Source organism: Amblyomma mixtum, chromosome 7 (assembly GCF_055824585.1).
Source record: "Amblyomma mixtum isolate Tamu chromosome 7, ASM5582458v1, whole genome shotgun sequence".
Lineage (NCBI taxonomy): Eukaryota > Metazoa > Arthropoda > Arachnida > Ixodida > Ixodidae > Amblyomma > Amblyomma mixtum.
The window spans coordinates 105,252,035-105,265,969 of NC_143018.1; the positions used below are offsets into that span (position 1 = coordinate 105,252,035).

The 13,935-nt window shown below is 46.3% G+C and overlaps 1 protein-coding gene across 1 annotated transcript; it reads right to left on the minus strand.

Moving 5' to 3' along the window:
* Positions 1 to 1,830: 1,830 nt before the first annotated feature.
* Positions 1,831 to 9,808, minus strand: LOC149337096 (uncharacterized). Its single transcript, XM_089554822.1, has 4 exons — positions 9,678 to 9,808; positions 6,719 to 6,774; positions 6,208 to 6,300; positions 1,831 to 2,218 (listed from the first exon to the last, which is right to left on the minus strand). The coding sequence occupies exons 1-4, from the start codon at positions 9,715 to 9,717 to the stop codon at positions 1,868 to 1,870; spliced, it is 540 nt and encodes a 179-aa protein (XP_089410948.1). The 5' UTR covers positions 9,718 to 9,808; the 3' UTR covers positions 1,831 to 1,867.
* Between the last annotated feature and the right edge of the window lie 4,127 nt (positions 9,809 to 13,935).

Here is a 13,935-nt window from a genome sequence, read left to right on the forward strand (position 1 = left end):
GACAGGATTCATGTAGCGAGAGTTACAGTTCCCCCTTAGTTACGCATGTTGTCGAGCTTGTTGTTGTGACTATGATGTTAAACATTGAAGAAGTGTTCGGTGAATCATCACCCCCACGTACTGTACCAATAGGCGCGATTCAGGCGTCCACTGACACAGGGAGCCAGTTATGCGCACTTCCTTTCGTTAAAATGATCGGAGTGTAAAACGTTGTCAATTCCAACGCCAGTGAACCGTGTACAATGAACGCCGACGGCCTGTGGCTTCAGCGCCGCCTTTCTCCGGTTGCCACGCATGCGCATTCACGCGCGGCGCCGGCGGGCCTATTCGGGCCGGAGCGGCTCCTCGCGCGGCGCATGACGTCAGGGTTCGCCGCCGCGAACTCTGACGTCATGCGCCGCGCACCTGCGGCAGATCCTCTCTGATTTCGCGCATGCGCACTATCGGCCTCCCAGGTTCACGGTGAAATGCTCGACTGGGTTGCGTAGTGTAGCTCTCGCTACAAAAGAAGGTGCGCGTTTCAAATGCACAACGCCATTTTCTGACGGAAAATACATCGAGCGGTTGCAGCGCAGCCTCGCCAGTCCGAAGTTCGTCCGCCTGGACGACAGCAGCATAAGGGCGGTGCAACCACACGTGAAAGACCGTGGCAACCTCACCTTCTACGAAGATGAAATCGCTTACACGATTGAAAGTGCGTGTTTTAGTCTGCTGAATGCTACTTCTCGCCTACGTACGCCGCGTTCGTTCGGTCGGTACCGGTACTTGCCAACCCACGTGAAAAATGCCAGTATAATTGCATACATCGTCATCTACGTATTATGTATGTTTGTGCGAAGCTTGCCATGCTTAGAGTACCGCCTTTCACGTCTGTGTATTATTACTACGGCGTCTCAATGCGGTCGCTCAACCCGCTGGATGAGAGCCGAGAAACAGCCATCGAAAGCCGCACCCCATATGCCGCTGAACACCGGTTTCAACGAGGCGCAGAACGCTGTTCCCTTAATCACGACAGAAACATGGAAACTTTGTATTTTGCTCCAGGAACTCGCCGTCGACCCTTCATCCAACGATGAACTTAACTGCGCAAGAAATTTAGCGACAATTGTGTGATAGGCCCCATGCATGTCGGCTGAGCAGACGATACATGTTGGTGTGTTGCGCTCCATTTGCGAGGAAACAAAAATTTCCTTTGCATTTCTTTACCGTAATAACGCCTCTCAGAAACCTTTTTCCAGTATATCGTTCTTCATTTGGTTTTACAATATATTACGACGGCTCAAAAGTTCAGAGGTTGTCGTCTGCTCCCGAGGACGACGCGCTATTGGCTGACGCTCGATCGTGCAGACGAGTGCCGCTCCTTTGCGTCATAGCTTTAGACCCGCCCTCCACTCGCCTACACGAGCTTGCGCGAAGCTTAGCTCAGTGTAGGTCAAAAAATAGCTCTATTGCAAGTAATCATGTCATTTCACTTTGGTGAGACGTCAATACCTTTACACGACATCATTCATTATGGCATATACAACCATTAATTTATTACTCCTTATTGTAAACTTTTATGCGTCCATTTGTTTGGAGAGACGTCATCGTGTGGATACGTTTTGCGGGCAAGATCTTCGGACTCAAGTGAGCTATATAATGCTTTAGCATTAATTAATACAGCCGGTCATATCGGTATCAGCGGTATCATTCATAAGCACCTAACATGCAGCATAGCAGCACTGAACCGAGCAGTCCTAAGGTTGTGAAATCAATACCATATTTTCGATAACTCCTGATATTGGCGCAAGTTTTCTGGCAGAAGTAATGAAAGATGTTGCTCAGTTGGTGTGCACTCTAAGGAAAGGCCATTTATTCATACAATTCCTCACCAATCGTAAGTATCCGTAGTGTTTGTCTCCTTCTTGGGTTTCTTTTTCTTTTTATCCTTTGGTTTCTTTTTATCCTTCGGTTTCTTTTTACCCTTTGGTTCCTGTGTCTCCTCTGGTTTCTTTGTCTCCTGTGGTGTCTTTGTCACCTCAGGTGCCTGTGTTGGCTTCGGCTTTTTGGGATTTCTGGGTTTCTTGGTAGTTGTAGGTGTCGACGTTGCCGGGGTTGGTGGCTTAGTGGCGGCGGTTGAGATGTGCTTGACAAACTCTTTCACCAATGGGCTGTCGTCCGGATAGCATCCTTCGTTGTCAGGTATGTTTAGGCAGTAGCCATCTTGTGACTCTGAGTACTGATTGAAAGGAAAAAAAAAACGGCCTTGGTTGGGTTTAAGGAGGCTTTCGCGTCTGCTGCGGAAAAAATCCGGTTATGAAAATTAAATGTAAGAGCAAAATCTACGCATTTCACCTTTTTACTTCGACCGGTATCATGAGCTATATACAAGGATTTCAGGTATCGTATCGAGCCTAAGATCAGCACGCGAGGTATTGGACTGAAACTTTATGAAAGTAATTAGTTCGTTTGTGAGCGTTGTTTCGCGAGAGAAGCAGGTTTTTCAAAAAATGTGCTTAAAGTGAAAGCTCTGGCCGGCTTCATTTGAAAGTCAATTTCCTGTTGTTTTTTATTTGGAAAAAGAGCGAGAAAAAGAAATGAGGAACTAAAATCACGTCTTTTTAAAATGTGTCCACTGACGCAGATACCTTGGATTGAGGAGAAAAAAGAGTTAACATTGTGCTCAAATAAAGGCAAGAACCGAAGGAATGATATTCCGACGCAGGCATAATACGCGTGTCGTTATGTGAAATCAGTGCGTGAGGAACATGTCAGCTAGCCCCCACTTACTGCGATGCATTCCGCTAGCTTTTGAAAACCCGATTTTCTTACCCACTGTACCTCTGACAGGGCAGTGCTGATTGGACGACGTTGCATTTGATAATCCTAAAGAATTGAGACAGGAACGCCGTGTACTGCATGTATGCCTGCCTGTTTCCAAAAATAATTTTTCTTTTCAAATTTTGCTGCTTTGAAAGCATGTAAAGGCAGTAAAGAGGTGAATGGGGCAGGAAGAACCGTGTTCCATCTATAAATTTGTTTTTATTCCGATGCCGTGTATTCCACTTAGCATTCTATGCCCCTCAGAAGATCATTTACCTGCTGCACATTGTTATTTTCTCCTCTTTTTCCCTTTATCCAATTATTCTTTCTCTGTTCTGATATATTCATGTTGTCACAAACCACTTGATTTTGCTTCCTCTTTAATGCCTTCAGGCCTTTAAGACAAAAATAAAGGAAAATGTAATGACAGGCAGCTGAAAATACTAGTCAATTAAAATTTTTGGAGCACGCAAAAAATGGAACTGTGAAAATCCTCAGCAGCGATAGACACAGAACAAGGTGGCAATTGTTTTTTTTTTTTGTTTTCCTGCTCGTTGAACTTTCGTTAATTACCGTTGGTCTTTGCCGCCCGCCTTTCTGCTCTGATTTTCTAATTTTTGAGTTTTCACCTGCCAACTGCGGACCGCTTTCTTCCGCCTGCACTCCTAGTCTTGCATTCTCGATACTCAATGCTGTATTTTCGGTTTTTGTTTTCTTGTCTTTTTAATGCGTCAGGGCTAGTTTCCGGCTTTGTTTCTTTTTCTGTTTTTAAACCTCTTTTTCATTAAAATGTGTTTTTATCAGTGTTTCGCTATTTTTCGTTCTTCTTTTAATGGCTTGAAGCACGGCAAAGGTCTGCCAATTCGGTCTCTCTCTCTCTCTCTCTCTCTCTCTGTCATATTTGTTCTCTTTTGCGAGGGCTAATAAAGAGGGCAAAAGGGCCTCGGATACCGTTTCAAGTTCGACGTCAGGTTCTCCCTAGTTTCTTGGGGATGTTCGCCGGATTTTGCCAAGGATGGGAGCAAAAAATACATATTTCGGCCCGATTTTAACTGCATGTTGCAGCGTCGCTTAAAATCAGAAAATCATCGGAGAACTGGGTTTTGTGCCTTATTTCATTTGAAATTTTACATAGCGATGTTATGTGGGGCCAAGATGCGCCAGGTTTTGCACAGATAGCAGTTCCTGGCCGTCTTTCTCAGGGGTACCCCACGTAGGCGTCGGCCCCAGGTGCCATCCTAAAGCACGTGGGTATTACTGCTGGAAAGGCAGATCGGTTCTAGGCGGCGCGAGACGGCTTGCTTTCGACCAGTTGTCCCTGCGTTCAGGTAGTATATTTCCCAGTCCCAGCTTAGGGCAGAAGGCGGATGGTGTCTACGAGGGTTGTTATTTCTTCGCGAAGCAAGGAGACTATTGCTAGAGATAAGTGTGCCATGATTTTTAACTCGGGGAACGACACTTTCGGTGTGCAGCTGAAACCGCGAAACCCTCTGCTATTCTTCTGTGGCAACAGAGAAGGCCTGGAGAGGAAATAAATATCACAGAATAATGAGCACTCGTGCTCATTATTCTGTTTGAAGTTTGTTCTGAAGTGTGTCGAGGAACACCGATAACACTTTGCAATCACGATCACTTTGATGCGCACTCCAGTACATGTTCATTTTATATTCCGCTCTGCTGCTAACTGGTATAAATTTCACCGTCAGTTTTGCAAAGAGCTACCGTACATTATTTTTGTGCGCACGGAGGACAACCGAGTGGCGGTTATGCGTTTTTAAGAAGACATGCGGACGGTTGGGATGTTTTTGTGTTGTATGCCTCACTTCTGCTCGTTTGCACCAGTATGGCAGCGATGGCGCACAGGTAGAGCATCCGCCTTGCGTTGAAGAGTACCGGGGTTCGAATCCCCGTGCCACACAATTCTCCACCGAGTTTTAAAAAAGTAAGTCCGCGTATCGATGGAATTGCATAACCAGGCCTGGGGTGCGGCCTTACCTCGGTAACCAGTACCTACGACGCACTTTTGGCCACCCTGGTGTAGTACATGGCCGCAACCTTCCATGAACAAACCAATTAACCCTCGCCCTTGCGTTTCCAGCAGCTGCGGAGCAACTGACCAAGGCGGCGGTACGACCTATGACGCAGCGGAGGGTCCTAATAACCACTGGCTCTGGACAGGCTGACATTGGAAACTGAACCTGGCAACGTTCAACGGAAGAACCTTATCCAGTGAGGCTAGCTTAGAAATGCTGTTTATTCCAAGAGGCGGAAGCGTAGCATTGACCGCAGAAAGTCAGGTGGGCGCATGACATTAAAAGTACCCTGCGACGTACATAATGCATGGGTTCTTTATTATTTGTATGCAGAGTAAGGGATATTGTGAGTCCTGAACGCGCAATGAGATCGCCTAAATAATAATATTTGATATTTTAATCTTCGCTAGAAATGCTTGCTTCGAGCCGATGGTGTCGCAACGCGGCGGCCATTTGCGGCAGCGGAAATGAGGTGGCATCCAGATAGGGCGCTGCCTTTCTCATTGGTTGGGCGTCCAGTTTGCATATTGTTCCTTTATACTTAGGAAATTGATCCAAAATATTATGTGTCTGAGTACTGAAAGCTTTTCGCATGCCACAAAAAACTGGAAAGAAGCAGGGAAAGCGAACGAAAACTAACAAGAATTCAGCTAGGGGCGACACTTTCCATTCCGCTTCAAACCTTCGTGGCGGCCAGCGCTGTTCAAAAAACGTTGGCTCAGACCAGAAAGCGCGCGCGTCGAGACCGGCCGTGACCATACCAAGACGGCAGCGAAAAAAAAGCCAGTCGACACACCTTGCCCGAAATTGTGAAGAGAAAGGCCGGACAGGAGACGGGAGTCGAGTTTGGGTGGGAGGGGGGCTACCGCTGACAGCCTTCCAGTCCGACTAAAAAAGAAACTTCGGGGAGCTTCCTTTGTCGTTAGTCCCCCTGCCCTGACAACGGCGTCGCGTACACGGGGGGAAGACGCCGTCAAAATGCGCGGCTGTCTACAGCCCCGACAAAGCAACAACTGCATGCACGCTTCCGCTGCGTGTGCGCTAGGCGCGGCTCTGATTGGTAGCGCCCAATCTCGGTACTGGGTGAGTGAAATGGGTGAGTGAAATGCGTTTTCGTCTGAGCATTTCATTTCGAATTTTTAGAGTGGAATAACTTTCGTTTGCATGCTCCGATTTCAATAATTATTTTTGCTCTGGTCTCTGGAAAGCATGATGAATCTATTTAATGATATTAACTGGTACTGAAGAAATCATCGCGGTGCCCCTTTAAGAAATTTGCAGGGATACGGCGGCCGCAACTGGCGAAGGACAAGGTTAATTGAAGAGACATGGGAGAGGCCTTTGCCCTGCAGTGGACGCGATGATATCTCACCTTGCATTTCGTCCCGTTCACGTAATAGTCCATGCGCCATGGGCTATGTTCGTTGTCTCTGCAGTAGTAATTGCAGTTATCAACGCTGGTTCCCTGCAACACAGAGAGCAGCGAAGTTTTCTTGAATACACTGCGGCCGATAAAGATATTAAAGAGCACATTAAAGCAAGCAGTAGCACGAAATTCGCCACAGATGGTTGGTTGATAAAGTCCGACTTATTTATTGCATATTTCTACAGCTTGTTCGGTACCTGCCACAACTCAGAAACATATTGCAGCATGGATACTGATACCAAAATAAGCAGTCAAATCAGCAGTTTTGTATTGTGCTTACAATGGTTTTGATTTTATCGCTATGCAGTAATTCGCTTCGATTCCATTTATTTTTTTTTGCAACTCAAAACTCCGGATTAAAGTTTTTGGAATGTACCATTATTGCGCTCCTTCATTTATTTTGTGTTTTTAATCCGCGAAAATCCGCGTCTTGAAGTCTAGAGTGAATGGAGCTTACCTTTTTAACTTCCTGTGGAGGACAACCGCGATCTGTGTCCGCTGATGCGTGCAGTGCTGCAAAAAACACAAATTTAGAATTTGATGGCCCAAGGATTAAGTGTCAGTCATAAGCCAACAATCACAAAACCGGTATCGTGCGTCGTGCCCTACTTCTCCCTTTAGTTTTATGACACGTGTTCACCGAGAAGCACATAACTAAACGTAACGCCCGCTGTCTTTGATAGGCTTTCCAGCGCAACCTTTGACACTTAACACTGACAGAGTAATAGACGGTGCAAGTGCTGTGGTTGCTGCGGGGCTGTATGGTATAACTTCGATATTGCTTTGACTACACCTATGCCAACGCTGCGTCTCCTGAAGACAGGCGCTTTTAGATATCATTCGACAGGACAGCTATTGTGTACATTTACATTTTAGCCTTCCAAAGTTCTTACTAATATTTTTTTCGCACCGACTGCAGCGTGAGAAACGCGCTATACAAATCGTTCAGACGTATTTCTGTGAGGCTGCCGTCTCATAATGGAAGGCATAATAAAATATATCAAGGGGAACAGAGGACAAAGGAGTCCGCCTGAAGTCTCCCGTTCGCCACCGTCCGACACTAACCACTGCTAGATCATGCTTGTTTCTTATTTTCCAAGGTTTCTTACTTCCATTAATTCTCGATTACATTTCGTTTGATTTGTGCAGCTCCTAACGACAATGGATAACTGCGCAGCATGGGACACGAGTTTTACGTGGACTAAAGCGCATAAGAAGCGTCTTGTTTGCTCGCGCAGATTTCGCTTTCCCACGTCTCTTTGTGGTCTCCAAGCACAACGGTTACAAACTTCCCTCTATGGCGCCTAGTGGCGTGCATGGGAGGGCGGTCGTAGTGAATCTACAGCAGCGTGTTATGAATTTTTTTTTTTCCATTGTGTATGACCAAAAAAATAAGAGTGGAATAACCTCCTCGTTTTTCTGTCTTCAGGCTGTCGGCAATGAGAAGAAAACTAAGAAGAAAAGGACTGAAACAACAGAAGGTCTACGCCCAAAAACTTGAGACGACGTTTAGGCTCCGCCTTAGTGCTCTGACGCTATAGCTTGAATGAGTTAATGCACGCATATGCGGAGCTCGTCATTCTTGACTTTACGTCCATAGACCGCTGGAAGCTTTCATACGTCTCCTGCTTCGCAGGGGTGCAGCGGTTAGGCGATGCGCCACTGCCGCCGCAAGCGGTTTTTTCAAACATTGCCGCAGGTGGGGCCTGTCAGACATAGGTTACTCCTCGCGACTAATCATTATGTTACTGCCACCTGCCGAGGTGGTCAGTTTTCTAAGAAACCGGTAGATATATTGCTAAGTGCCATGGTTGGAAAGTTATGATGTCACGAGATCACATGACGCGATCCTTAAGGTTATAGCATTTACATCAGTGCTGCGGAGGCGGCTGTGGTGTAGCGTAATCCTCATTCATAGTGGGTTTTTTGAAGCGACAACTATGTGGTCCCAAGTCCGTCAAATTCAATGCGGATCTTGAAGAGTGAAACACGTGCTACTGCAGCGAAGAGAGTAGTGGATGGGTAAGGGTTACAGTATAGTAGGGGAGATATCTCCTGTGAAGACAGCCGACAACTTCTCGAGGGAAATGAGTGACGAAGATTCCCCAACTCGATGACTTCCGTGAAATAACCTTACATTCCCAGCATGCGACGTAGATATGGCACACCTTTCTAAGTGGAGAAAAAGCAAGAAAGCTCCTTATGAAATGCTTACGGGGAAAGAAAATGTGCACAGAAAGGGAAACCGAAAATTTAGGCATGAGAATAAAGGCAAAAACACCAAAGAAATACGGTCGAGGATTGGGCTGACTTCGTAAGACGAGATCTAGTACACGCATGGATGAAGTTGTTGAGTGAAAGAGAAACCCTGCCCAGTGAAATCAAAACAAACTGTAATCTGAAATGTATCAAAGGAATAAATGGACGGCTTGCGGATCTTATGGGGCACAGCAGATGTGCCTTGGACAGCAGCTTCACCGGTCACTGCACAGAACAACAGGTTGGTGGTACTGCCACATGAGCTCGATTTCTTGTTGTTAGAAAGGCGCATAAGCAGGGTAAGGAGTAGTTAGCTCTCATTGGTCTTATTTATTCATAGGTGTAGTTTTCACTTAATACACTCTTGATTAAAAAAGAGCTACCTCTTTCTTTTTGTTACACCTCGTGGTCTACAGCTACAAAAGTACAAAAAGAAATACGAACAAGGAGGAGAAAAGAGTGGCGAGTAAGCGAGCCTGTGCTGATGCGTTTTCCTCGTCCTAGAAACATCTATGGCGTGGGGAGTTTCTCCCACAAAATAAATCTCAAAGCTTTTTTGAGCTTTTCCCACATATACTGGCGACAAACTGAAGTAGTAAATTTTGGTATTTATGCCTCATCATTGTCATTGCTCTGTAAATGAGCATAGAGCGGCGGCTGTAAGGGTGGGGTGATCACAAAAGCGCAACGCACTTTATTTACTGCAGGCGTATGTATATTAGCAAATATTACTGTGCTGGTGCATGGTACATAATAAGTCAAAGCTTTTCTGGGAGTGTCAGAAGAGATTAAGAGCTGCGTGATAGCGGAGTGGAATATAAGTCACGAGGAATAGAACATATCAGCAGAAAAACCAGCGTAAGGAGTGGGCGGCATCAAACCGCGCACATCTTTTTACTGCAAGCTGTAGCAGATGAAATAGTCAAGAAGACCTGTACGCCAGCCTTTGGCATAGTACAACGTCAAAGCGGTCCAGGTAGCATATACATTTGTAGTGTTTTTTGACTGCAGACTCTGCACGGGGCTTAAAAAAAAAAACTTTAAACACAGCAGTGAAGACGGTTGGAGGACTTGGCTTAATGCCAGTGGAGCAAATATAAATTAAGACGGACATCTTTACCACTACAGTGTATTAAAAGAAGCTGAAATGTCCTTACCTTGAAGGAAGAAGACCCAAAGCAATCCTAGGATCGCCATTTTTCCTCCTTTGCGGTGTTCCCTCTGAAACGGCACGCTTGTGAGCTCCGTTTTATACAACGCGGAGCCGAGTTAGAGAACCTTTGATAAACGACAGTGCTGACGTCTACTTTTTGATAAACTTCGATGTTCACGTTAGTAAAGGTCCTAAACACGTATCTTGCTTAAAAATAATAGTGCCCTTCGTGTCCTTTTCGTTCGTGTTTGCCGACAGGTGCTCCGACGTCCTATTCTGGCCACTGGCCGTCGCTAATCCAGCAAATAGTGAAATTGCTGCATAAGTGATGTTATTTGTTATTTGACACTGACCTCCACGCTTTTTCTTCATTCACTGCTTTGTTATTTCAAAATAAAGTGAACTCGTAATGGCCCCTAGCGCCTTGACTGACTGCGCCTTATCGGTGGCTGGAGCCTAGGAGCCAACGTCAGCGGTGAGAAATCCAAGGCAAGTAGTGGCCATCATGGTGAATACCAAGTTCCATGGCTCCCAGCTTGCCACAAAGGTCGCGCCTTTCTTCGGCCCATATGTAACGCTAACCTTTTCCCCTCCGCATCCGCCCACCCCCAAAAAAACTTTGGGAGGGAATGTCAGGCATGCGTGACCTATAGTCTACGCAGCGCTTTTGTGTTTGTGCAGGGCCTTGCTTCCTATATTTGCACATTGGAAAAGCATTGAACCTTACAATGTTCATATTTACACGAAGAGGTTTCGAAGCAGGATGTCGTTGACGTGGGCAGCGCTTAATGTAATAATGCCAGAAAAACGTGGCGCTACCATACTTTTTTCTTCCCACTTCTAAATCACACTTTTCTAACTAATGCTCAGATTGAGCCGCCTGATTAACAACGAGCATTACAAGAAAGCTTTTATGATGAGCTCACGAAAGACGCCCCTACGTTATGAGCGCAACATATTCACAGATTTGTATGTTGCTTCCTTGGGTTTGCACACTACTAAACCTACGATGTGTTTAAAACATATTTTAGGGTAAAAATGAATGTTTAACAAAATTTTAATTAATCTCTTGGAAGCGCGACCATTATAAACAATCGTGTGCTTTTCGAAAAATGAAGGCCGCTAAATGTTCTACACCAAAGATAGCGTACTTTTAACGCCAAAATCCCATTTTCAAAAATTTCGAAGTGTTTGGCGACACTCATTCTATAGGAGAAAAGGTTAGGGAAAGGCGACGTTCGTGGAGATGTTTTATTGTAATGTGTACCTGTAAGGAAAGAGAAATCTTGGAATATTTGTAAATCTTTGCATCGTTGGAAAAGAGGACTACGTGCTATGTATGTGAAGTAGATATATTTGTGAACAAGAACTCCATTGGTTATTCCTCCTCCTGGGTTTAAGACCTCATCACCATCGTTATCATCATCATCATCAGCTTTACTACGCCCCCTGCAGTGCAAAGGCCTCTCCATGTGTCTCCAATTAACCCTGTCCTTCGCCAGCTGCGCCCACCATGTCCCCGCAAAATTCCTAATCTGATGCGCCCACCAAATTTCTGCCGGCCCCTACCATGTTTGCCTGCCACCACCATCACCTCCTATATGCAATCCACCCCATTCTTATTCTAGTTATTTGCCTTTCATGACCCGGAAGAGCGGTAACTACCGGTCCTAAGTAGAGATATTCTCTTGCTACTTCTAGCTTCTCGCTACCAAGAGGGGAAATTCAAAATTCCGCAAGTGCGCTTTCCCACATAACTTTGTTGCCCCAAACAAGATGGCCGACTTCGCTATAAAGGAACTACGTGGGCTGCAGGACAGGCGCTAAAGGTCTGGATAGGATGTAAGAAACGTATTTTGGAAGAATCAAACAAAAAGCCAGTCTTTCTTGCTTTGTTTCAGCTGGAAACGCATGGTCAGCCATCTTGTTTGGGACAAGATTGTTATGCGGGAAAGCGCACTTGCGGAATTTTGAATATCCCCCATTTTTGTTCCTTGAATCCTTTCTTTTTTGCATGTCCGCTGACTGCTTATATGTAAAATGTCACGCATACAAGCTCCGGCTGGTGGAAAACAAGCAAGATAAACCAGCACTGTTGTTGGCCAGTCCACATGTAGCAAAAGGCTACTTGTAGTTTTGAATGAAAGCTTGGCTGTTGTGGAGAAAAACAAATTGCACAATACATATCGAGGGGTCTGGAATAAAACTAGAAGGACCTGCCATCGCATACACGTTCCAAATGGCCTTGGAATTGATAACCCACCTCTAAATTATATTGGCAGTACATTAGGGATGAATCTTGATCCGGGAAGGAAATACTGACACATGGGCCTAGCGCTGGCATGAACGCAGCGCCATTATTCAGACTGGCTGAACATGGGCATTTCCTGGTACAAACCCCAGGCCATTATTTAAAGACCGGCTGAATATGGGCATAGTGTCGTGCGAATGGTGGGCCATTATAATTAGAATGGCTGAATATGGGCATAGTCTTGGCGCGAACGTCGTGCCGCTGTCGTCTGACTGGTTGCACATAGGCCCTGCGCAGGCGTGGACGTTGGGCCAATGCTGTTAGTTAGACTGGCTGAGCAAAGGCCCTGTCCAGGCATGAATGAGGGGCCATTGTTGAAAAAAGTCTTGAATTCCCCAAATACCGATGTAGGACCCATATTCATGCCGATTTTCGCCACTGTTCTGCCACTGTCGGCCAAATCTTTTTGTGCTGCTTGGGTAGTATCCGTGCAGTCGAAAATTTTCTTCGACGTGTGGTTCAGTGATCACTACGAAAGTAAAGTGGTTCACTCGCAAGAGCTGCTGGAAATCGGATAGTTTAGAGCGTAAACAGAGAGCCTTCCACTGGAAAATGGTGCATGTGCGAAGGATGTTGTGAATGGTAAGCTGTGGTGAGGCTCTAGCTGTTGAAGCCATGATTTTTGTTGTCTGGTGTTATGTCTCTGCGTAGCGTAGGAGGCCGACATTAGCGGCTTCATTGGAAGGACAGCTTCAACTTCTGGAAGACCTCGCGACGAGGGGTTGATGCGGACGAAAGCTTTGATGGCTGGAAACAGCACCGGAATCAGTAGGCATGTGATGTCTTGTTCAGTGCTTCCGTTTTGGTGCCTTTCGCTAGAGGTCCTGACGCATTGCCGCGCCTTAGGCTGAGAGTGAGAGAGTGTGTTTGTCGGGTCCTGTGCGGAGCGTTGCAGCATCTTTGATAGAGAAGAACCAACGGACTTCCCACACTTCTTTTTGACCACAGCTGCGTATGACTTGTCAGCAGTTTTTCCTTGCTGCGTTGACTGATCTTGGGTGAGATCTAACGTATTCGTGAAAACCATGTCGGGGTTTTGTGGCGGATTATGGCACTTGGGTAGTTTTCCTTGTGCTTTCTCCACTGTGCGAGCAAGTGAAGCAGCTTTCTTTTTATGAAGCGTATGAAGCAGGATGTGGTCCACCGCAGTTTGGGCATTTAGGTTGCGCTCTCTAGGTGCATTCTTTGTGCGAATGGGGGCCAGCACATATTTTGCAGCGCACGGGGCCGGTACAATGTCTCGATATGTGGCCATGCCTCTGTCATTTGTAACACTGTATGGCTGCTCCGACATATTCAGTAACAGGGAAACTACAGAACCCAAGCGTAACTCGTTTGGGCAGTGGGGCATCTTTCCAAGATAACGGAGCGACGACGTACCTCTTCGACCTTGCCACCGTCTTCGGGAGTGTAAGTGGTAAGCACCACGTACTCAGATATACTCGGTCATTACAGGGGTTAGCGGAAACGCTACTCAACCCCACAGAAAAGGCTTACCAAATAGGAGGCGGTGGACTACAAACCGGTACGCGCCTTCGTCGTGTGGAAAAAAAAATTGCGGGAGGGGGAGAATGGTGATAGCGGTAGCTAGCGCCGAGACATATCTCCGAGCCGGCGCTTCGATCACGACGGACAGTCCCGAAATTGCAGAAGAAGCCGCCATCGCACTTGCAATAGTGGGCACGGATGCGTCAATGATAGTCAGTGACTCAAAGGTAGCAGTGATGAACTTTGCCAAGGGGAGGGTCTCCCCTCTGACGAACGGAATACTGCGGACTGCAAGGGACGACCGCAAAATTCGCATAGTCTGGACACCTGCACACGCATCCCTGGCTGGAAATGAAGCAGCTCACGAACTGGCTCGAGTTCTTGCTTTCCGAGCCAGTGGCCATACCGAGGGCTTCGCAGACAGGGATCGTCTTGTAGGTTACAGAGAAATCACACAACATTA

Bases quoted from the DNA above. Each gene is read 5' to 3' on its own strand.
- LOC149337096 (XM_089554822.1), bottom strand. From the start codon at position 9,717: ATGGCGATCCTAGGATTGCTTTGGGTCTTCTTCCTTCAAG. The intron at 6,775-9,677 runs GTAAGGACATTT...TGTTTTTTGCAG, and splicing joins TTGGGTCTTCTTCCTTCAAG to CACTGCACGCATCAGCGGAC. The intron at 2,219-6,207 runs GTGAGATATCAT...CCTTTCAATCAG, and splicing joins TGAACGGGACGAAATGCAAG to TACTCAGAGTCACAAGATGG.